Source organism: Peromyscus maniculatus, chromosome 2 (genome assembly GCF_049852395.1).
Source record: "Peromyscus maniculatus bairdii isolate BWxNUB_F1_BW_parent chromosome 2, HU_Pman_BW_mat_3.1, whole genome shotgun sequence".
Taxonomy (NCBI): Eukaryota; Metazoa; Chordata; class Mammalia; order Rodentia; family Cricetidae; genus Peromyscus; species Peromyscus maniculatus.
This window is the reverse complement of record NC_134853.1, coordinates 150,264,024-150,287,014: the sequence shown is the minus strand read 5'-3', so window position 1 is coordinate 150,287,014 and position 22,991 is coordinate 150,264,024. Positions and strand designations below refer to the sequence as shown.

At 51.4% G+C, this 22,991-nt stretch overlaps 1 protein-coding gene across 3 annotated transcripts in view; it reads right to left on the bottom strand.

The window, feature by feature from the left end:
• The window catches only part of Mecr (mitochondrial trans-2-enoyl-CoA reductase), a 28,459-nt gene extending 5,733 nt beyond the window's left edge, over positions 1-22,726 (bottom strand). Inside the window, exons 1-7 of one of the 3 annotated variants that reach the window (XM_006975568.4) lie at positions 22,503-22,726; positions 9,390-9,487; positions 8,482-8,613; positions 5,901-6,044; positions 2,456-2,558; positions 1,369-1,471; positions 264-337 (exon numbers count right to left, since the gene is read on the bottom strand). In XM_006975568.4, coding sequence (XP_006975630.1) covers positions 264-337; positions 1,369-1,471; positions 2,456-2,558; positions 5,901-6,044; positions 8,482-8,613; positions 9,390-9,487; positions 22,503-22,678 — 830 coding nt within the window. In that variant the 5' untranslated portion in view covers positions 22,679-22,726. Of the gene's footprint in view, positions 1-263; positions 338-1,368; positions 1,472-2,455; positions 2,559-5,900; positions 6,045-8,481; positions 8,614-9,389; positions 9,488-22,310 lie in introns of all 3 variants that reach the window. The other 2 variants (XM_006975569.4, XM_042271977.2) reach the window with 2 other exon arrangements.
• Positions 22,727-22,991: the final 265 nt, after the last annotated feature.

Genomic DNA, 22,991 nt, shown 5'->3' with positions numbered 1-22,991 from the left:
GAGTGCTGGGACTAAAGGTGTGCACCACCGCCTGGTAAGACTGAGTCACTTTTTAAGAGGCTTCTAGGTGATGACTCCTGCGTCCTGTGGTGGGGGAAGCTGGCCAGGCTTCTCATCCACAGAGGACGAGGAGGCTCGGGAGTGCAGGCCAGAGAGAGCAAAATGTCCTGCTGTGCTGCTCCTCAGCGTCCTGCTGCTCTGGCCTTGGGTCACACTCCCACCAGACAGCCCTCCCGACAGAGACCCGTGGCTGAGGGACTTACGCTAGGTGCCGCAGCAGCTCTGTGGAACTCTTCCCACCAACACAGTTGAGAGCCAGGCGGGGCAGGGGCAGGTCCTAGAAAGTAAGGAGCCTTCAGTGAGGACGCAACCTGCTGCACGTGGGGTCTGAAGGTGTTCCAAGCAGCAAATGCTGTGCCGGGGAGAGAGGGAAGGAAATGGGGTGTGGATGACTTTTAGACATGTTATCTGTTGGGAAGGGTTTTAGAAGCTTCATCCTGTTGCCCATCCCAGGACTCTGGGAGGTACTGACAAGGAGCATCTCTGTTCAGTGTCAAGGAACAGAGAAGTCTACCCGTGATGTACGACCTCCACTTCAGCAGTGTGTTCTCCAGGGCAAACGTTCTCAACAGCAGCTACTTGGTCCTTCCACGTGGCTTAGTGCAAAAGGACTCAGGCCGGGCCCGCTCGCTTACTGGGTCTGCTGGGGTGGATACCCCGGAAAGGTATGGACTTTGAGTTCAAAGCAACGGGGACCAGCCTCACCACTTGGTGATGATATGGTTCTCCTCATTTATGCAGAATCTACCTTTTCTGGAGATGGCCAAGTAAATGTGAGGCGGAGGCTCAGGAACTTTCTCTCCATGCCTTCACCCAGCTCTGGCTCACGGCTGCCATGGGGCTGATGGAGCACCCCACACATGTTTACAACCCCAGCTTTCCTAAAGTCTGTCTGTTCCTTCCCAGTGTCTGGGCACCTACAGCTGAGAGCAGGGCAGTTTTGTCCTTTCCAGAAGAGAAGGTGGTTTTCAGAGCACAGCAAGGAGCCCGCCCCAGACTTCCCAATTACAGGGGATGGCATGGGGCACAGGGGCAGTGTTCTTTAGCTGGGGACCTTGTTTTTATCTTTAAATTTTTAAAGACATTTTCTTTTGTGCGTGTGGATGTGAATGTTTTACCTGCATGCTTGTCTGTGTGCCATGTGTGTGCCTGGTGCCCGTGGAGATCAGAAGAAGACAAGGGGCATCTGATCCCTTGGAACTAGAGTTATAGATGGTTGTGAGCTAGCATGTGGGTGCTGGGACTCGAACCCGGATTCGAACAGTGCTCTTAACTGCTCAAGCACCTCCCCAGCCCTTGGCTGGGTACCTTGAAGATGGTTTTTGTCTCGGGCAACCTTAGCTCCTCCTCTGTGAGGACATAGTCAGCTCCCAGATTCTTCAGTCTGTCAGTTAGCTTCTGGATATCCGGTCTGGAAACCAAACACAGTTGGGGGGGCCTTGGTCACACTGGATTACTTCCCTCCCTCAAGCTCCGGGGGCCCTTCTGCCTCAGCCTCGAGAACACGTGTTTTTGTTTTGAGACCTGGGACTGAGGTTAAGCCAGACCTCAAGCAGGGCCAGCCACATAATTTACTCAGGCTCCCTCAGCTCTTACCTCGTTTCCCCACTGGCCCTCCACCTCGCACAGAGCCAGGCTGGGAGGAAATCTGAAAACCCTGTCGGTGCTCACATGCTAGAACGGCCTGTGCCCAGGCCGGAGCCGCTCTACTTCCTAGTGCTAGCCCGACACCACTGTCTCCCCTCCTGTTCTCCAAGGCACTTCAGGGCATCGTGCAAACGCGCACTCCAGTGCAGAGTGGCCCGGGACTCTGGCCCAGGCACACAGAATCTCTTTAGCATTAGCGCCGCAGAGCCAGGGGCTGAAGTAAGTACCAGTAGTCAGAATGGACTCCACAAGTGACTCGGCCACACTGGAGCACAGGGGAGTGTAAAGGGACCCGAGGGGACAATGGAGAGTAGGGAGGTCTGTTACGGACTTGCTGTGTCTTCCTGAGCAAGCGGCTTTCTCGGAAGCTTCAGCTCCCTCATCTGTGAAAGAGATCACAAGCCTGCCCCACCTCCTTCACGGCTCTGTTTAGTGCACAGATCCAAGTGGATGGGGACCATGGGCCAGAGCGTTCACAGAACAGTACACCTCAAGACCTTCCCAAACGGGAACTGTGGTTTTGGAAGTCAGGGCTATCCTAAGCCAACTCTTCACCACTCTTGACTGTTGGGTAGGGACCAGCTCTACCTCCTCCTGACGTCTGCCTCAGACTTTCTCAAGGGCTTCTCTGCCCCGTGAATACACGTGCTTCCCTGCAGCAGACACTCCGCTTACGCAAGCGCGCCATCTGGTGGAAATGTGGGGACTCACGGGGCCGTGAGGTGGAAAGGCCCACTTTCCCACACACCTGTCTCGGACCACATTGATGGTCTTTAGGCCGAGGGCTGAGGCGATCTGGATGACGGCTTGTCCTACTCCACTGTTGGACGCATTCTGGATGACAGAATCCCCTGTGGAAGAGATCCAGGTCAAGCCCTGCCAACTGGAACAGGTGGAGGGCTCTCAGCCTGGGACCCTAGGGCAGATCTAGGACTGGGCAGTGTTGAGGGCTCTCAGCCTGGGACCCTAGGGCAGATCTAGGACTGGGCAGTGTTGAGGGCTCTCAGCCTGGGACCCTAGGGCAGATCTAGGACTGGGCAGTGGAGCCTCCTCAGACCTTGAACTATCACTTCCTGTTATCTCCACACTTCCCACATTCCACCACACCCAAAATGCTTCTCAAGACTTGGCCACTCTGTCCATGTTTCAGACCCTGCTGCGTGACTGACTTTGATCATCTTCCCAGGGATTTTGTTTTGCTTTTTGGTTGTTGTTTTTTTTTCTCTGTGTAGCCCTGGCTGTGCTGGAGCTCACTCTGTAGCCCAGGCTGGCCTTGAACTCAGAGGCCCACCTGCCTCTGCCTCCCAAGTGCTGGGATTAAAGGTGTGTGCCCCCACCGCCTGGCCTCTTCCTAATTTTTGTCCTGTTCTCTGCTTGGGCCATTTATTTTTAAGTTGCATTTCTTTGCATGTGCATGCACATGCGCATGTGTAGGTCGGAGGACAGCTTGCAGGTGCACAGGTGGTTTTCTACATGTTGGTTCAGGGGGCAAACTCAAGTTGTCAGTCTCAGTGGCAAGCATCTTTGCTGCGTCACCTCACGGGCCCATGCTGAGGTCATGTCTCTGGTTTGCAATGGTTTTCTGGTTCTTTTTAAGTTCAGCTCGACTGTGGCTTCCTTCATGAAGCCCTCCCGGCTTCCTTCTAGTATGCTCCTAAAGGATTTTTTGGTATCTCGTCAATGCTGGGGCTGTAACTGTGTTCTATATACAGCTGTACCTAGGTCCATATCTATCAATCACCTGCAGTCCTGGGGGGGGCCTATACCTTATTTCCCTCTGTATTATTTAGTAAAGGTGCACTTGAAATGGATGAGAGCCATCTTAGAGAAATGGGAAGCTCCAGGGCCCTACAGAATATTTGCTTTTGCTTTGTGTTGCTAGGGATGGAATCTATGGCCTTGAGCATGCCGGGCAAGTACTCTACCACTGAGCTGTACCCTCACTGTACAGAATGACTGTGGTCAAAGCCCAGGCTTAGTTTTGCAGTTCACCAGTGGGAGAGGCAGTGTGGTGCCCTAGGGAAGTACGGGCTCTGTAACACAATGGAGTTGGGTGTGCATCCTGCTTCAAGGAATGAATGTAACTTTAATGACTGTAACTAAACGAGACAGGCCATATCATGTCCTCTTCAAACTTCAGTTTGTCTTCCCTAGAAAACAGGAGGCCTGAGAGCGCCTATCAGAGCATCTGTGATTGAAGCCAAATGAGCAGGAAGATGCTCTGCCGACTGGGAGACGCTATCTGGCTTTGAGAGTCAGCAAGAGTCAGTGTAGAATGGCTACAGCTAGTGGCAGCCGCCTGGGTCGAGGGGTGCATCCTCAAGCAGCTGTGCAGGCTGCCGGCGGCGCTGATTTGTTTCAGTCGGAGCTGAGGGGCACGGGAGCAGAGAACAAAGGCAGCGAAGGCGAGTGCTGGGCGGCCAAGCTCTGCTCTCCGTCATCTGCGGTCATTTATGCCCATGTTCTAGTCACCAGTGTGGCATTTAGTCTTACTGTGGGTCAGGTCATGAATTTGTTTGGCTTCATCAGCCCTGAGGCAGCAAAATGGAGATGTGGGCTGCAGGCACTTACAGTGGGTGGCATCAGAATGCCTGGCTCTGTCCAGCACAGGGCTGCCCTAATCAGGGGTGACCTCGGCCACGGCATGAGCTAAGGCACCCAGTGTCGGCTTTACTAGGACTCTAAAGGCTCTCATCACACCTGGCTTTCTCCACTAAAGACCCCACCCCCACCCCAATCATATCTAATAGCCCAACAGCTCTTGGCCTCAGTTTCCTTCCTGGTATGAGAGACGAAGGGTAGGTGATTTCCGCAGCCCTGCTGGGCTCACAGCTATGCAGTACGCAGAGACAGAGATCCCTTACCCAGTGGGGAAGGACACAGTTGAGTGGCAGAGTGGTTGCATGGCATGTTCCAGGCCCCAGATTCTAGTCTAGGACTGGAAACAACCCCCCCCCCCCCCCGAAAGCAACAAAACCAAACTGGCCCGTCTTCTGTCTTCTGGGGGTTAATCCTGCGGTGTGTCTTATGAGGATCCATAGGGGACTACGGGATCACGGCAGTAACCGGCCGTGACTGGCCTGCCTCTGTCCTGTCCAACTGTCCCATTTCCCGTAATCCTGCTTCTCGGGACGACTTCCCAGATCAGCTGTCTGCCCCAGCCCCTGCCTGGTTTCTGCTTTCAGAGGAACTCAGTGACAATTCTGGCTGTTTACTGGCTGAGTGACTTCAGATAACAGCTCACCTCTCCGATCATCATTCCCTCAGTGATAAAGGAAGACTAAACATCACACTATAGTGACCCACGAGTCTCTGGAACCCTTTACTCTCTGTCTTATGGGTGAGCAGTGATGTGAGTGGTGAGCTCATACAGCTGGTGGAGGGGACGCCTGGGTTCGGACGCTGGTTGTCTGCCTGGGGTGGAGGGGATGCCTGGGTTCGGACCCTGGTTGTCTGCCTGGGGTGGAGGGGACGCCTGGGTTCAGACCCTGGTTGTCTGCCTGGTGGAGGGGGCGCCTGGGTTCTCGGACCCTGGTTGTCTGCCTGGGGTGGAGGGGACGCCTGGGTTCAGACCCTGGTTGTCTGCCTGCGGTGGAGGGGACACCTGGGGTCAGACCCTGGTTGTCTGCCTGGGGTGGAGGGGACACCTGGGGTCAGACCCTGGTTGTCTGCCTGGGGTGGAGGGGACGCCTGGGTTCGGACGCTGGTTGTCTGCCTGGGGCTCGAGTTCCTAGTCCCTTCACAGGAAGCCTTAGCTCTGCTCTGCAGCTGAGATGCACCCCACAGGGTGGTGCCTGCAGAGGCGCTCATGCGCGTGGAAGTGCTAGGAAGTGCTGAGCAGAATGAGGAACACCAAGTTCAGCACTTTACTGAAAACAGTCACACTGTCTGCCTCCCTTGGCTTTGTGTCCCCAAAGCCTACCACAGCTCAACACATTTTTGCTGGGTGACAGCATTCCAGCCCCAGCTCTGTGACCAGCACTTCTCACAGTGTGTCCTCTGAGTGTTTTCTAGGAACCCATCGAACGTCTTTTTACTTAAAGCAGTAAGACTTGGTCAGGTTAGAGCTTGTCACTGCCCCTAGGGTCTCTCCCTCCGCCACGTGGGCCAGCGAGTTCCCCGGTCCTTTGGGCCAGGATTTAGGTTGCATCCCAGTGGGGAGACCCGGGCTTGCTTCAACTTGTAGGTCATACCTGGCTGTAGCTGTTCGAAGTCCAGCAGCATCCTGTAGGCTGTGCAGGGGTTGACACTGAGGGTGGCAGCACTCTGGAGTGGGATGTCCTTAGGGATGCCGATCAGCTCTTCCTCACTGAACACGGCCTCAGTCCGCCAGGTTCCTGTAGCAGGATGAGGCAGGACTGTGAGGGAGGAGCCCTTGCACACACCGCCCAGGCCACCCTCCGGGGTACAAGGGCATTGAGGGTAGAATATTCTGAGTAACATGAAAAGCTGCTGGTGTTCGAGTGGAAGTTACCTGCACAGCGATGTAAAATAATAAAGCAAGTTTAAGTTAGGCTTCGTAAGTCACAGCCCAAAGAGACCTGATAGAGGGTGTGGGAGACACGGGAGACCAGACTCCACTGGGCTCTCCTCCCTTTGTGTTCAGGTCTGAGCAAATCTCGCTTCCCAAGCTTCAGCTCGGCTGGGGGATGGTCTGTATGTCAAATTGCTCTGATTGGTCAATAAATAAAACACTGATTGGCCAGTGGCTAGGCAGGAAGTATAGGCGGGACTAACAGAGAGGAGAAAAGAAAGAACAGGATGGCGGAAGGAGTCACTGCCAGTCGCCACCATGACAAGTATCATGTGAAGATGCCGGTAAGCCACGAGCCACGTGGCAAGGTGTAGATTTATGGAAATGGATTAATTTAAGCTATAAGAACAGTTAGCAAGAAGCCTGCCATGGCCATACAGTTTGTAAACAATATAAGTCTCTGTGTTTACTTGGTTGGGGCTGAACGGCTGTGGGACTGGCGGGTGACAAAGATTTGTCCTGACTGTGGGCCAGGCAGGAAAACTCTAGCTACACAGCTCCTCATACGCTGGTCTGGGTAGATATTGTCTGCCATCCTACTGGGTAAGGCCTTAGGGAATTGGGGGAAGTAAACTGAAAAAAAAAAGGTCAACCCAAGATTCAAACACTAAATTTCCATATGTAATCCTCAAATGCATGTCATTACTTTGAAAAATGAACAAACAAAGCAGATTGGGGCCTCCAGCTGGTTCCAAAACTGAAGGGTAAATAATGATAGTGAGTGTAGTTAGGTGTCCATTCCTGGCCAAAAGTTAGAGGAGGGGGAAGCTCAGTGGTAAACCTGAGGTAGTCAATTCAGTTAGCTATCTGCTCTCTCCAACACCTCACAGACCAGCCTTTCACCGCCAACAGAGACAAGGGCTAGAGAGATGGCTCCTTGGCTGAAAGCACTGGCTGTTCTTCAAGATGACCTGGGTTCAATTCCCAGCACACACCGGATGGCTCACAACTCCAGTTCCAGGAATCAGATGCCCTCTTCTGGCCTCCAAGGGCATTGCATGCTTTTGGCACACATAAAATACCCACACATATTAAATAAAACTTTAAAAAAATATTTTAAAAGGCATGGTGTGGTGGCACACACCTTTAATCTCAGCACTTGGGAGCTAGAGGCAGGTGGATTCAATCTGAAGCTAGCTTGGTCTACTCTGTCTCAGAAAAAAAAAAAGCCAACAGAAACAAAATGTGGGTTAATTATTTCTTCAGCTTGCCCGAGAAAACAGAGCTGTTTTCACGCCCCAAGCTCATGTCATCCTGGGCAGAACGCACTTCTCCCATGGACCTTACTAAAGGGCTTGGCACCCAAAGCCGATTGGTGCCGATTCTGTTTTCTCTGGTGTGCTGTGCCCACTCTCCTCTACCTCCACTTTACTAAAGCTCGCTTGTCCTTTCCTCCGGTCTCTATTTCATTCTCTGGGGGAGGTGTCCCTAACCTTAGGCCACCTCACCCGACTCGGGGAACACGACCCTCTTGTGGCTCCCCTGAAGATCCTTTAGGATAATGGCCGTGCCTTGAAAACGTAAGGACTGAAAAGCAGAACACTCTAATGGCACTTTCCTGTACATAAATGAAATGCCATCCTCCGCTTGGCTCTTCAGGGCCTTCCCCACTGTGGCCCCGCTCCACCTCTGGATCCGCCTTCTCATTATGTAACCTCTCCCACAGGCAAGTCCTTGGCTGGGGCTACACTGGATTTTCCATTTCCCAAACTCACTCTGATGTCTGCTGAGTTTACTTCTTCCACAGGAAATGCCTTTCGGCTCATCTCTGCTCAACAACTTCTTCCACCCCTAACCTGTTCTAACAGCCTTTCTTCCACAGTCTTGCTTGAATTTTCCTCACACACATGCACGCAGAGCAGCCTTCTGCTTCCCGTTGCCTTGGGGTACTCCCTTTATTGAGGTACTGCCTTCCGGTCACTTTAGTCAGATCTGAGCCTTCTGGAAGGCAGGGCCAGCCATATCTGTAATCTACATCACACCTTACAGCACAGACTCAAGGATGTAAGGAGTCAGATACTCACAGCTCCAACCAACATGGAGCCAAGGAGACGTGCACACAGGTATGTCTCTCCAGAGCACAGCAGACAGGAGTCTGCTCCCCTGGCTCAACTCCATGCTCCTGGAGGCAGGCCTATGAACTTAACGATGGATCCTGCACTGCCTAGTTACACCGAGCCAGTGGGTGTGCGTCTCCAGAGAAGAGGAATCCGGATGATCTGACACCTGGGGACACTCACCTAAGCCAGGATTGGCTGGGATCACCCAGTCTCCCGGCTTCAGTCCAGATACACTGCTGCCCACCGCCACCACCTGTCCAACGCCTTCGTTCCCTCCAACAGCAGGCAGCTTGGGAAGGAGGCCATAGTTCCCTGGGAGAGAAGAATCCAGAGGGTAAATGTGGTTTGAACAAAAGCGTCACCCACAGACTCATATATTTGGACACTTGGTCCTGGGCTGGTGGCACCACTGTGGGGAGGTCTGGTTTTGCCGAGGAAGTACGTCACCGAGGGTGGGGTCAATCTTCAAAGCCATGTGCCAAACCTAGTGCTTGCTTTATGTTTTGGGTTCAAGATGTGAGTCCTCAGCTGCCTGTTCCCGCCACCGTGCCTGCTGCCTGTGCCCTGCTGTTACAGACTCTCACCCTCCAGAACCGTATGCCCAAACAAACTTGCTTCTGTAAGGTGCCTGCCTCGGTTATGGTGTTTTATCATGGTAATACAGTCACGCTGCCAGGTTAGGCTGAGACTCTGGGGGGCCGAGACTCTGGGGTCAGTCACATCCGAGCCCACCAGGGCCCTGCACTCGCCAGCTGTGCACCTAGCCACGCTCTGGCCTTCTGCTTCCTTGTCTTTGCAGGGAGCGAATACTCTCTAGGTACACAGTTATCACAAGGGTAAGCTCAAGTAAGAAAGGAATCCAGAATGTCACAGGCTCTTCAGAGGGGTGGGTCTACCACAACGGCAAGCCTCCCAACTCACAGAGCCTCATGCTCAGAGGTTAGCCAGAGAGAGCCGATACTGTGTGCAGACAGCTCCTGTAAAGGACAGCCACTGCTAATCCTGAGACTTTCAAACCCTACCTGAGGAGCAGTGGAAAGGAGGCAGCTGCTGAGTCAATTAACATAAGCTCCAGAGACCAAGGTTACCTTGGATCATATTTATGTCAGCTGGATTGATAGGGGCTGCCAGCATCCTCACGTGGACGTCAGATCCTTCCACGGCAGTGAGCTCCAGGTTCTTCAGTCTAAGCACAAAGCCACAGAAAAACATTGTCAAACATTGTCACCAGCCAAGACTAAGTGTCTGCTGTTCAAACTGCCTCCCCAAAGTAGGTCGGCAACACATCGCAATTGCCATGTGTGCCCAGGAATCTGGTTCTGATGGAAAAGAGGTGCTTCGAGGATCAGCACAGAGTGTGGGCCCACATTACCTGCAGTGGATCATTCTTGGTGGCCTCTTAGCGCCACTGCTCAGATGGGGACAGAAACATTAATGAGCCTCTGCTGGCCTGGTCTTAGGTTCCCCTGAGCCTGCTTGGTTCCAAGAATCATGCAGCGCACTCGCTGTTAATACAGCCACTGCTGAGGCGTGAACCAGCATCACCTGGTGAGGTACCCCAAGTTGTTCTTCCGAACAGGCACATCTGGGAAACTCTGGGTCAGACCTGTCCTCTACCCATGTGTTGTTTTGTTGGCTCCAACACACATAGGCAGAGGTGACATTTCCTTTAGTGCAGAAAGTGAGGCGATGGAGAGAGCATCCCTGTATCTGTGAAGTCTCTGCTGCCGTGACTCACACCCCAGGGAGATGGCCCTTCTGGGCTGGGATCCTAGAAAGGATGCTGGGGTGGAGACCATGGTGTCAAGCTCTGCCACAAGGTGACTGGGCACCACAAGCAAATTTCTTATCTGTGCTAGGCTTTGTGATGAAGGTTTGAAATATATATATATATATATATATATATATATATATATATATATATATCCCCTCTCACAGCTTTCAAGGTTTTCTGCTCAAGCATGAGGACCTGATTTCAGCTCTCACAGAAGAGGCAGGCACGGTAGCCTTGGAGGCAAAGCAGAGAAAGGCAGACCCTGGGGCTGCTCGCCATCAGTTGTTAGTCTAGTGAAAATGTGAGCGCCAAGTTCAGTGAGGGGCCTCGTCTCAAAGATGAAGAAACAACCGAGGAAGACGCCCCAATGTCAACCACTGGCTTCTACACATGCCTGCCTGGGTTAGCTCACCCACACACATGGAGACCCCATACACACCAGAGGGCTTGGAGGGAGCTTTTGTTATAAAGTTTTCTGGATGGGTATTCCAGCACTTGGGAGGCTGAGGCAAGAGAAGGTGAGTTCAAGGCCAGCATGGACTACATAGTGAGACCTTGTCTCAAAAAAAATTAAAGTGGTTTTTATTCTAAAATTTTGTTCTGTTTCTCTATGTAGCCCTGGCTGTCCTGGAACTCACTCTGTATATCTGCCCACCTCTGCCTCCCAAGTGCTGGGGTTAAAGGCATGCACCACTACCACCTGGCCTTATTCTAAAATTTTTAATGTGTATGTATGTGCAGCACATGTGTGCCTGCCCATGGAGCCAGAAGAGGGTGCTGGTTCCCCTCAAACTAGTTACAGACTTGCAAGTCACCCTGTGGTCTTCGGCAAGAGCAAGCAGCGCTCCGCCTGCTGAGTCAGATCGCCGGCCCCAAGCTGAATGTTCCTTATTGTTTTCTTCTTAAAACTGTGTGTATGTTTGTCTGCGCACCTCCGCACAGGTGACTGCAGAAGCCCGAGGTGTTAGACCCCCTGGAGCTCGAGTTACAGACAGGTGCACGCTGCTGGACGCAAACCCGGGTCCTGTGAGAGTGCAGTCTGTACTCTCAGCTGCAGAGCCATCACCAAGGTGCAGAGGCCACGAGGAGTGCTCCCTGGCTTGCTCAGCTTTCTTTTTTAAATCCTATTTAAGATTTATTATTATTTTTTAATGTGCATTGGGCATCTCTCCTGCCCGTGTGTCTGTGTGAGGGCAATCAGATCCCCTAGAACTGGAGTTACAGACAGCTGTGAGCGCCATGTGGGTGCTGGGAACAGAACCCAGGTCCTTTGGAAGAGCAGCCAGTGCTCTTAACCACTGAGCCATCTCTCCAGCCCATCAGCTTGCTTTCTTATAGCACCCAGAACCACCTGCCCATGGGTGGCACCACCCATAATGTGCTGGGCCCTCCCACATCGATCACTAATTAAGAAAATGTCCTACAGGCCTGCCTGTCTATAGCTTGAGCTTCTGGAAGCAATTTCTCAACTGAGGTTATGGTCTCTTAGACGACTATAATATGTGTCAACTTGACCCATAACTAGCCAGTACAGCTGACTAGACAGCACTGATCACTGCATTATACCAGTGGATCCCCGTGACTTTCCAATGGCTGCCAACACCTTTGCTTTCCCGAAACTTAATGCTTCAGGCAATACTTCTCGGCCCAAACAGGCAGACAAAGGCTAATTTTCCTCAGTTTTACTTAGTAGAATCGTATATAACTGCCAGTCAGAGGCTCCCAGCATGGTGCCCCACTTACCCCTTCTCTCTCTCTCTCTCTCTCTCTCTCTCTCTCTCTCTCTCTCTCTCTCTCTCTCTCACACACACACACACACACACACACACACCCCAAGCTGAAGTAATCCACCCACTTCCTACAGAAATCTTATTTTCTTAATTAGATCCGGCATGATTTTGGGCTAAAAGTATGATTTTTCAAGTAAAGTTTTATACTAATAGTAACAACAGAGGCAGGTTCTCCTGAGCTCTTTCTTCTCTCTACCAGGCTCTGTGCTGACAGGTTTAAGATGTAACGCTTCTGTGAGGAATGGATAAACAGTCCATGTCCAGTAGGAGCACAGCTTCTTGAGATTATGAAGTGTAAAGTGACTAGTTTAAGCTGACACTGATGTACACAGCTGTACACCAACACCCAAAACTGAGTTTGGTGATCCTGACAACCTACAAGAACCTCTGAGAATCTGGGGAACACAAGCAAGCTACAAACCCCTGGATTGTTATGATCCCATAAAGGAAAACCAGGTCTCACCATGATTAAGAACCATCTGGGGATGGCGGCACATACCTTTAATCCTAGCATTTGGGAGACATAGCCAGGAGGATCTCTGAGTTCAAGGCCAGCCTGGTATACAGAGTGAGTTCCACGACAGCCAGGACTGTTACACAGAGAAACCCTGTCTTGAAAACCACAACAAAAAGAATCAGCTAAGAAACTAAACTAATAAACTTTCCACAGAAAATGGTTAACTAGGAAGAATGGGAGACCAGGGATAGGGACAGAAGAAAAGGCTTTGAAAAAGGAAGGTAGGACCAAGGAGTGTGTGTGTGTGTGTAGCTGGAGGAGGGAGGGGTCCTCCCTACAATAACAACTGCTACTTACAGAGTGCTCACCAGCAGCAGGCTCCCTGCCAAGTGCATTAGAGGCCGGCTTCCACCCTAGTCAATAGCCTGCAGACTATTGTTCTGCCTTTATGGCCAGGAACAAAGGCACAGGAGAGGTAAATAACTTGCTCAGGGCTGCTGACAGTGGTCGATGGTTGATCTGATCTGAACCTGGCAGGCAGATGTTAACAGAAGCCACCTGGTAAGCGCTGGACTGCAAGCCAAGCAGCAGGGAGTGAAATGAGCCCTGGCCTGACCTGGCCCTTGAGAGGCTGACTCTGCTGCTCCAGTCTGAGGGGAAGGAAAGGAGGCAGTGCCACAGCCTCCCCTAGACCTCTCAGGGAGGCCATCTGTGGTGTTTCTCTGGGACTGTGTACTAGGTCTGCATCCCAAAGAAAATGCCAGCCCTGAGCAAGTCGGTTTTTGGACTAGCTGCCGATTTGTGTTATCCTCTGCTTCTCCTGCTTTCTGACAGACAATCAGACCTTTCCTGTAAGAAGACAAAGCTCAGGAGCTCGGGCTGCCCAGCCACAGCTTTTCTCTTTTTCTGCACACTCCTCCTTCAGCCAAGAATTCCATTTCCACAGCTTCTCTGTGAAATAAAAATTCAACTCAGCCTTCAAGACCCAGCTCAAATTTTACCTCCCCTAAAATGTCTGCTGACCCTCTTCCTGGAACTGGCAGTGGTCACTTTCTCAGCTCTCTGTTCCACAGCAGAGCTGACCACGCCACTTCAGATCATCTTATGGGAGGTTAATGTGTCTTAGCTTATGAAGTCTTCCCATGAGTGGTTTTTAATCGATCAAGACATAGGTTCTGATCTCTTCTGGAGTTCTTGGGGTCTGATGTCCTCCAGAGTTCAGAATCATGAGTTATCTGCACCCCCAGGGGCTGGGCAGCCCCTTGTGGCCAGATGCTCCTACAGCAAGAGGTGTGGGTATTCACACCAGATGAATAGACAGTGGCAAGCTGGTCTCCCTCCAAATGGTCAGTTTTCAGAGCTTCCTGCAACCGTGGAAAGGAGTTTGGGTCTGGATCCTTCAGACCTGAAGCCCAGAACCCTTTTTACTTATCACATGGAGGGAGGAAAGGAGAGGAGAGGAGAGAAGAGAAGAGAAGAGAAGAGAAGAGAAGAGAAGAGAAGAGAAGAGAAGAGAAGAGAAGAGAAGAGGGGGGAGAGGGAGGGAGGGAGGGAGGGGGAGAGAGAGAGAGAGAGAGAGAGAGAGAGAGAGAGAGAGAGAGAGAGAGAAAGGGAGGGAGGAAGGGGGAGAGAGAGAGAGAGAGAGGTTTCTACCTGGTGATTAACAGGTATCATGGACCAAACTGCCATCTCCAGTGAGAGAATATGGCATAAAAGTGCCAGTCACCTGGGCTGGAGAGATGGCTCAGCAGTTATGAGCATTGGATGTTCTTCTAGAGGACCCAGGTTCAATTCCCAGCACCCACATGGCAGCTGACAACTGTCTGTAACTCCAGATCCAGGGGGATCTGATACCCTCATGCCAATGCACATAAATATAATAATTTTTAAAAAAAGAGTGCCAGCCACTTAGGAAGTCAAGGGAAGGAAAAGCCTGTGATGATTCCCAGACTGAGTTTGGATTCCTGGCTAGGCAAATGGAGAGGAAGGGTGAGGGAGCTCACAGTGGGCACAAAGGTGTGGTATTTGAAGTCTGACGCAGGCAACTTGCAGGATGGACAGCAGATGTTGCTCTGGCTAGACATAAAGAGCTGCCAGCCCAGTGTGTGTGGAGGAGTCTGTGGATTAAAACTGAACTCTGGCCACCAGGCTGGACAACAAAAGGACAGCCGAGTCTTCCAAGCTCATCACTCCGCATCTACAGGTTGCTTGGTCTTCCCAATGCTTATGCTTCCGGCATCATCATGCTGATTTAAAAAAGGGAGAAAGCTGAGAAACTAAGTTAACTGGCTTTAAAAAAGAAAAAAAGAAAAAGAAAAAGAAACAAAGTAGCAAGTCTGTTCTTAAGCCAGACTCCAAACTCAGGCTGAGCGCTGCCTACATCTGGTCTCATGTTGGAGGGATTCTCCTAGGAGCCATTAGCCTTCCCTGGGATTCAGTGCATCTCAGAAACACTGCCTGCCAATCCCCTAAGAGTCCGCATGTTGGCACCATAAAGGCTCTGAGAGGTCCTGCGGTAGAGGAGCCCAGGTGACTTGGTCCAGCTACCCTGCCTGGAGCACGACTTTCACAGACCAGCCCACCTCCAGAGAGCAGGCAGGGCATTGGCTACAAACTGTTCCCCGGTCCATTTGGCTCCTGGGAAGTCCAGCTGAGATTCACAGAGGAGGGCAGAACGGTGGGGAGGGGCAGGCCGAGCAGAAATTAGAGTCTGGGAAGTGGAAACTGCACACACCAGTGGGTGGTGGTGGAGGCAGGCCTGATACTTGCTACCCGCCTGGGGTGAGCCGTGTTGGTCCAGCTGCATCTCATCAGGGAGACCAGCCCCAGCCTGCCCCCACGGAATGCCATCAATACCACAGACACGGCTGGTCCTGCAGACAGCTCTAACAGCGTCGTCAAGGATACCGCTGCTGAGACAAGAAGGGATAGAGGGCTGGGCCCGAATTCCAGGAGCTGGCCCTCCAGTGCAATGATAGCAATTCCTGTCCTGTTTCTGGCTTTTTAAGGGCACCAAAGGGAACGATGGCTGTGTTGCAGACCTCAAATGAGGAGGCACCCAAACACAACCTGGCTAAACTGCAAGTCACTGCCCCAGTACCGTTCATATCTTTCCCCTGTGAGTCTGACGATGGCGCCAGGCAACTCCGAGGGCTGCCACTGTCTCAACTGACAGATCCCAGGCTGGATAAGGTCACAATGGCTCCTTTGAGGCCGAGGCTGTACACCTGTGATACCATATGAAGTCCAAGGGAAACAAAAGCAGGCGGAAGAAAGAGCCTTTTGAGACAGGGGAAAGAGCGCAGTCCCCTGGGGCTGGCTCAGTTCTGTCTGCGGGGTAAGGTAGACACCAGCCAGCAGCGCTGAACACTCCTTCCTGCCTTCCATGTTTAATTAGCCACCGTTTGTCCTTATCTTTCATCTTTCACTCCATCACTGCAAATAATTTCAGGCAGACCCGACCGAGAGAGTATGTCACTAGCCAGCGACTTCCCCATTGCTCAGCACGTGAGCCAGGAATGTGTACCCTCATACAGCGCCGGGCAAAGGGAACTAACACCTCATGTGGCTTTCCTCGGGTCTGTATGTGGTCCTCATGATCAACACACTGCCTTCTGTGACTCGGTGAAGTGCCCGGGGTGCTGGGGTTTTACTAATTAACAAGCAGGACACGTCCCAAGTGGGAAGGAGATGGTTCCTCAGCTCCTGGCTTGTGACCCCTAGCAGGGACTATGAGTGGCCTCAGCTGGTGGAGATCTAAAGGAGTCCTGGACTCTTAGGGACCAGAGCTCTCTATCACTCGTCAGCCTTGTTGGGCCTCTTCTGGCTTTCCCGCCTCAAGGTGATCCTGCCCACCTTCCACTTGGGACTCATCTTTTGGTCCGCCTAAGCACAATTTCCACCACTCAGACCTTCTTTGTGTGTGTAGGTCTCACTATACTGCCCAGCCTAACCTTTAACTCCTGGGCTCAAGCAAGTCTCCTGCCTCCGCATCCCAAGTAGCTGGAGCATGTAGTCCAGAGGCTGCTTGATTTCCATAGAATGTCAGAGGATGACTAGAAAAATGAAGCTAGTCCTCAGCTTCAATGGCTGCAGTGCTGTGCCGAGAGGGATCTGCTATAGTTCAGCCCCTAAACATTTCTGTGTTAAAGGTTTGGTGGCCAGGGCATTGTGGGTAAGAGATGGAACCCAGGGGTAGGTCTTCGGGTCATTGGGGTACCTAGTCTTTTCCTCTCTGGCTCATGCGAAGGTGCATGGTTTTGGTGCATGCCCCATCTAGAAACAAGGCACGACTCGTAGACTCCAATCTCCAAATGTAGTCTCAGCATTTTCTAAGCAGTCTCATGCATGTGTAGTGACAGAAAGCTACTTAACACGAGGTCTCATCCTGCCTCGGTGGGAAAGAGTGTTGTTTGGGGAGAATGGGCTCAAAGGCCTGTAGACTGAGGTACACACAAGAGGGCGCTGTGAACACTGTTAGTGACCCAGGAGCTGGGGGAGAGTATGGACGTCACCACTGCTGACTTGGCCACGTGATTTCTACACTTTAACGATCAGTGGCAGAGGAAGGATCCGAAGGTGGACCACTGCTCTTGTACTGATGCTGCCTGTGGTCCCAACAAAACCTCTCCAGCTAGTGTGATTTTGTCATCTTTTCGTCTGCTTCTAAAACGAGGGCCCCTCCGAACCCACCCTGAGTGGGGAAGGCCAGGGAGCATTTGATGGGACAGATAGGAATGTGACTTGGAGCTGCAGAGTGACAGCATCTCTCAGAGCCTCAGGACGGAGGGAAAACTTCTAACCGGTTGTGGGATTCAATGTGCCTGCCACATTTCACCTCTGAGGCAACTAGGAGGAAACCAGGACAGTGGGGCATGGCGTGAACTCCACAGTGTAGTGAGTGTGAATCCCACGACCTCAGCTTAATCTCCTCTGGGTCAGTTACTACACAGATCTCTCCCAGGCAGCATTAGGTATCCAGGCCCTCAGAGCTTCTGTGCCTGAAGCTTCTTGCTTAGGAAATTCCTCTCATATGGCATTACCCCATCTCCCATGGGGCTTAGACTTCTTGCTAGTCTGACTCCCCAAGGGCAAGAGAAAGGGATTAGGCACCCCTCTTCTGGGTACTTATACATTCTGAACATATCATAGCACCTGCCCCACTGGGCTATAGTGGCCCGACTCCTGGACTAGCCTGGGCTTTCCTGGGGAGCAAAGGTATAAATCACTGGTCTCGATGAACAATACTATGTCCGCTTCCTTCATCTTTGACTATGAAAAAGTCCTCAATAGAGCACCAAACCAAAATGTCAATAAAAAAAAATACTATAATTCCAGTTTAAAAACCAAGTTACATGGCCGGGCGGTGGTGGCGCACGCCTTTAATCCCAGCACTCGGGAGGCAGAGCCAGGTGGATCTCTGTGAGTTCGAGGCCAGCCTGGACTACCAAGTGAGTCCCAGGAAAGGCGCAAAGCTACACAGAGAAACCCTGTCTCGAAAAACCAAAAAAAAAAAAAAAAAAAACCAAGTTACAGCTGGGCAGTTGTGGCGCATGCCTTTAATCCCAGCACTCCAGAGGCAGAGGCAGGTGGATCTCTGTGAGTTCAAGGCCAGCCTGGTCTACAAAGCAAGTTCCAGGAAAGGCGCAAAACTACACAGAGAAACCCTGTCTCGAAAAAAACCCCAATAACAAAACAAAGCAAAACAAACAAACCAAGTTACCTGCAGAGTTTTAGTTTTAAACACTGACATCAAGTGTAGAAAGAACTCAGAATAAAAAGCCCCCTATAATGAGAATGTAGTACCAACATAACCCGGGCCCCTTATATTCCATCTGTCCTAAATCAGAAAGGGCATCATAACCAAAGGTGTCCCAGCGTGGGGTCATCCTGCAGCTGGCAGGTGAGAAGCCACTTAGGGTGCTGGGGGTTTCTTTTGGTGTTTTGAGACTGCATCTCATGTTGTCCAGGCTAGTTTCAAACTACGTAGCCAAGAATGGCTTCAAACTCTTGGTGCTCCTGCCTCTACTTCGAGTGCTGAGGTTACAGGTGTGGGCAATCACACAAGCTAGATGCAGGAACAGGAGAGAAGAGGGCAAAGACTGGTACCTGCCTCATCCCGGGGCAGAACAGAAAACTCGGCCACTGAATGACCTATAATTTCACTTCCTCTTCTAAACTATCATAATCCTAATTTTACACTCCATCTCATCCTGAAAAGTCCTTCCAGATGAATGTAACTGCTTCGTTCAGCCTTTGTCTCCATTGGGGACTCCCATCCCCATGAAGCACTTTTTTTGTTGTTGTTTATTTTTTGTTTTTTTGAGATGGGATTTCTCTGTGTAGCTTTGGTGCCTGTCCTGGATCTCGCTCTGTAGATCAGGCTGGCTTCGAACTCACAGAGATCTGCCTGCCTCTGCCTCCGGAGTGCTGGGATTAAAGGTGTACGCCACTGCCACCCGGCTTCATGAAGTTCTTTTAAGCAGGAACATTCTCGTTGTCTTTTGGGCATGAGCCTTTTGATCTTCTTGAGACTCAGTTTCCTTATCTGTTAAAGTGGGAAGAGTGAACCAAACTGGATGATGTTGATTTGTGATGCCTAGGACTGAACTCTGGGCCTTGTGCATGCGAGGCAACGACAGTATGCTGAGCTACAGTATGGGTCAGTCCCATTTGAATACCACAGTCTATGCAGAAAACTCAACTTGACGATTGTTACTTCATGGGTATACAATAAATGAGTTATTTCCACATCAGCAAAAATCTGAGGGGACACTCCCTAGAGTTGGGGAGGGGGAGGATAGCAGAGGAGGAAAGAAAAGGACACCACGGTTTCCAGAACCTCTGTGGTATAGAATGGTTATGGCCACCTCTGAAATTTCCAGACTACTGTAAAATTCTGCATTCTGACTTCATACCTTTTTCTAGTGTCTCCCCAGCTCTGAGAGCACTGGCCCACAATACAAAACACACCTGTTTGGGAACTCTTGTTTGGATTTTGGGTAGTTTCATGACCCTACTAGTCACCTGATTCAGAGATGCCCAGTCACTGGGATGTGAAAAGAACACTTGATTCTTCCATGGCTGTGGTCACATAAACCGCACACAGGACTACAAAGGGAATTTTGGTCACGGGCCTCAGCCTCCACACAAGGCTGCCTGAATCTGGGTCAGAAGGGAATGTCATTCCAGACCAGGGACAATTCCTACTGCCTGGCCATCTATCCACAGACATTGCTTCTCAACACTGGCTGGACAGCAGTCACCTGAAGGCCTGTGAAACTTACAAAAACAGACACCCCACTCCTACTAAGCACTTCAGAGGGGAGTCCAAAAATCATTTCCAAATGTAGCACAGGTGACTGACTGAGCTGTGAAGCCAAGGCTGAAGAGAATGCCGGGTACAAGTGTCGTGTCTGAGCTTAGGGGACAGGACAGAAGACAAAAGCAGCTGTCTTTTTTTTTTCCTGGTGGCATCTGCCGACAGACAGGTCTGTTCCAGCTCCCCTGGCTCTCGAACAGGAAACCGATCAGGAGGCCACAGCACGCAGCTGTTTAACCACCCAGGCCTTCCTCATCACCTTGGGAGAACTCAATAAAAGGTGCCCTTCTTAATGAAATGAGCTTCGGAGCTAACATGACAGGAGCAGCTGTTTCGTAGCAGGTTTGTGAGAGAGAGACACAGAGACAAATGATAAGCCTTGGGAGCGCTCCTTTTGGGTCCATTTCTGAAATGGAGTTCTGCTCAGAAAGGCTTTATCAGCTCACCGAAGCAAAAATCTTCAGGGAAATGTCTTCCCTGACATGGTTCATTGCCTCGGAGCAAAATGTAGCTTGGAGGCTGGTGTGATGGCTCAGCTGGCAGAGGCGCAAGTCACAAATATGATGACCTGGGTTCAATCACCAGATCCCCAAAGATGGCAGAAGAGAACTGACTCCCGAGAGCTGTTCTCTGATCTGCGCGCGCGCGCGCGCGCGCGCGCACACGCACACACACACACACACACACACACACACACACACACACACAAGCTTCTGAAATCAAATATAAGATGTTTGATCTTGGACAAGTTAGTCAACCTCAGCCCTCTCATAATTTTTGCATCTGGATTACCAACAGACGACCGACACACGCCTTGTCAGTCTAAGGAACGGTGAAGGCTGCCTGGGGCAGGGCGAAAGTGAAAGTACCAAGTGGGAACCAGGGGCCTTGGAGGCAGCTCTTTGCCCCAACTTGGCTGAGCTGTGTGTTTGGCAAGTTCACTTGGTTCTCTGGGCCACGTCACAAACACTGCACACAGGGCTAACCGGCTAAGAATGAGCTAATGCCCTCCACCAAAGAGCACCTGCAGACTCCCTGCGGTGCGTTTCTAACTCCTCCATTCACAGCAAACATACAATTGTCATGGTTTAAGTGCAGGCTAGGTGCTTTGGCAGGCAGAGAGGAGCTTTAGATAAACTCAGGGTCACGTACTCATCTGACCACACCCACCTCTAGAGCAATTTAAAAGAACATCAACCAGTAATTCCAACTCCTTGAGAAGCTGAGGCAAGAGGGCCACAAGTTCCAGGCCAGCCTGGGCAATTCGGGGACACCTTGTCTGAGGAGGGAGAGAAAGGAAGAGAAGCAGGAGTCGTGGAGAACACCCTTGTAATCCCAGCCCTTGGGAGTTAGAGGCCAGCCTCTCTTTTAAAATAATGGGGTGGGATCAGGCTTGGAGTTGCATACCTTTAACCCCAGCATTTGGGAGGCAGAGACAGGTTAGCCAGGGTTACAAAGATCGATCCTGTCTCAAAAAATAAACAAATCAACAACAAAAGGAGTGCACCTCCAGCCCCCCCCCCAAAAAAAAATTAGAAGCAGGCACCTTTGGTTCCAGTGCTGGGGGGTGGGGGTGGGCAGAGGAAGGAGGATCAGTATACATTTCCGGTCAGCCAAGTCTACTTGGCAAGTTCCAGGCTAGCCAGGAGTATACAGGGAAACTTTAAGAAGGGAAGAGAAAATAATAGGACACATGTTGGTAAACCCCAAATTTTTGTCATTTATTTATTTATTTATTTATTTATTTATTTGAGGCAGGGTTTCAGTATGTAGTCCAGACTGGCCTCAAATTCACAATCCTCCTGCCTCAGCAAGTGCTGGGTTACAGGTACACCATTATGTGCAGTCTCTAAATTTTTTTTTTTTTTTGCAGTCTCTAAATTGTATTTGGTTTTTTAAAATGTTTATGTATTTTACTCTCTGCATGTGTTTTGAGACCAAGGCTTGTTATGTAGCCCATGCTGGTCTCAAACTCACAACCCTCTCCCCTCAGCATGCTGGGATTATAAAAACAACGCTTTTTTGTTTGTTTTAAGACAGTGTCTCTCTATATATCCCTGGCTGTCCTGGACTCACTCTGTAGACCAGGCTGGCCTTGAACTCAAGAGATCCGCCTGCCTCTGCCTCTGGAGTGCTGGGATTCAAGGTGGGGCCACCAAGCCGAGTTTAAACAACTCTTAACTAGGCCAAGACGCATACATGGTGTAGCGGAAGGAAACTCACAGGAGAAAGGGGCCAGCGGTGAATTCAAGCCCCTGTTCCAATCACTAATTAGCTGTATCACTTCGGACACGTCCCTCCACCTCTGTGAAATGGAAACAGTAACCTACTACCTATTTAACTGAGAACTGAAGATCCAAATAGATGTAAACTATTCTGATAGCTTCCCCTGAAAAATGTAAACAAAGGAGTAGAACTTAGGTGGGCTGTCAGACCATATTTTCAAATTCCAATTCTCACTGGCTGGGTGACTTTGGGCAAGTAGGTTTAACTTTCTTATGCCTCAGTTTTCTCATCTGCCAAATGGGAACACATCCAAAAACTACCCTCCTCCCCGACGAACGGTGCCTTGACAAGCAATCGAAAGCATCCACTTAAGACAAAGGAGTGCCTGCCATCATCCTCGATCAATAATCGGTCGATCAACTTCGCCCTTCACTCTTGCACCTGTGCTTCGCGGGTCTCCCGCCGCCGGGAAGCACCAGAGTCGAGTTAGCAAGCGCGCCTTGGGCTTCGGCGTCTGTCGGACGGCGGCGTCCGCTTCCTCGGACCCTGTCCTCCTCTCCTCGCCGTCCGCCGCCCGCCTAAACACCCTCCAGGGACCCCAGCTCCTTGCCCGGCGTCGGCGCCGACTCTTACTGGATGACCTTGGCCGGATCCCCGTGGCTGCCATAGATCAGCGCCCGCACCTTGGACGGCTCCGAGGAAGCGGAGTAGGAGGAGGCGGTGTGGCCGCGGCGGCGCCAAGTCTCCAGGAGACCCGCATGCAGAGGCGCCGGGGCTCGCGCCCCTGTCAGCCGCCCGCACACCAACATGCCACCTCCAGCGCGGGCAGAAGCCGGCGCGCCGGGTCACGTCATCCGCCCGCGACCGCAAGCCTGCGCCCCGCCCCGCCCGCGGCCACGCCCCCGCCCTTTAAAGGAGGCGCCCCGCCCCTCTCCTCTCCTTTCCTCCTTTGTAGTGTTCAGCTCCCGCCAGCCGTGGGGGACTCGATTAGGGTGGCATAGGAAAAGCAGGGACCTGGAGAAGAAGTTGTAGAGTCAACCAAAGCAGCCTTCCCAACGAACAGAGTCTCGGACTGACCTAAAGCTGCGAATACTGCTTGTAGTGTGTTGTTTCTTTTGGGGG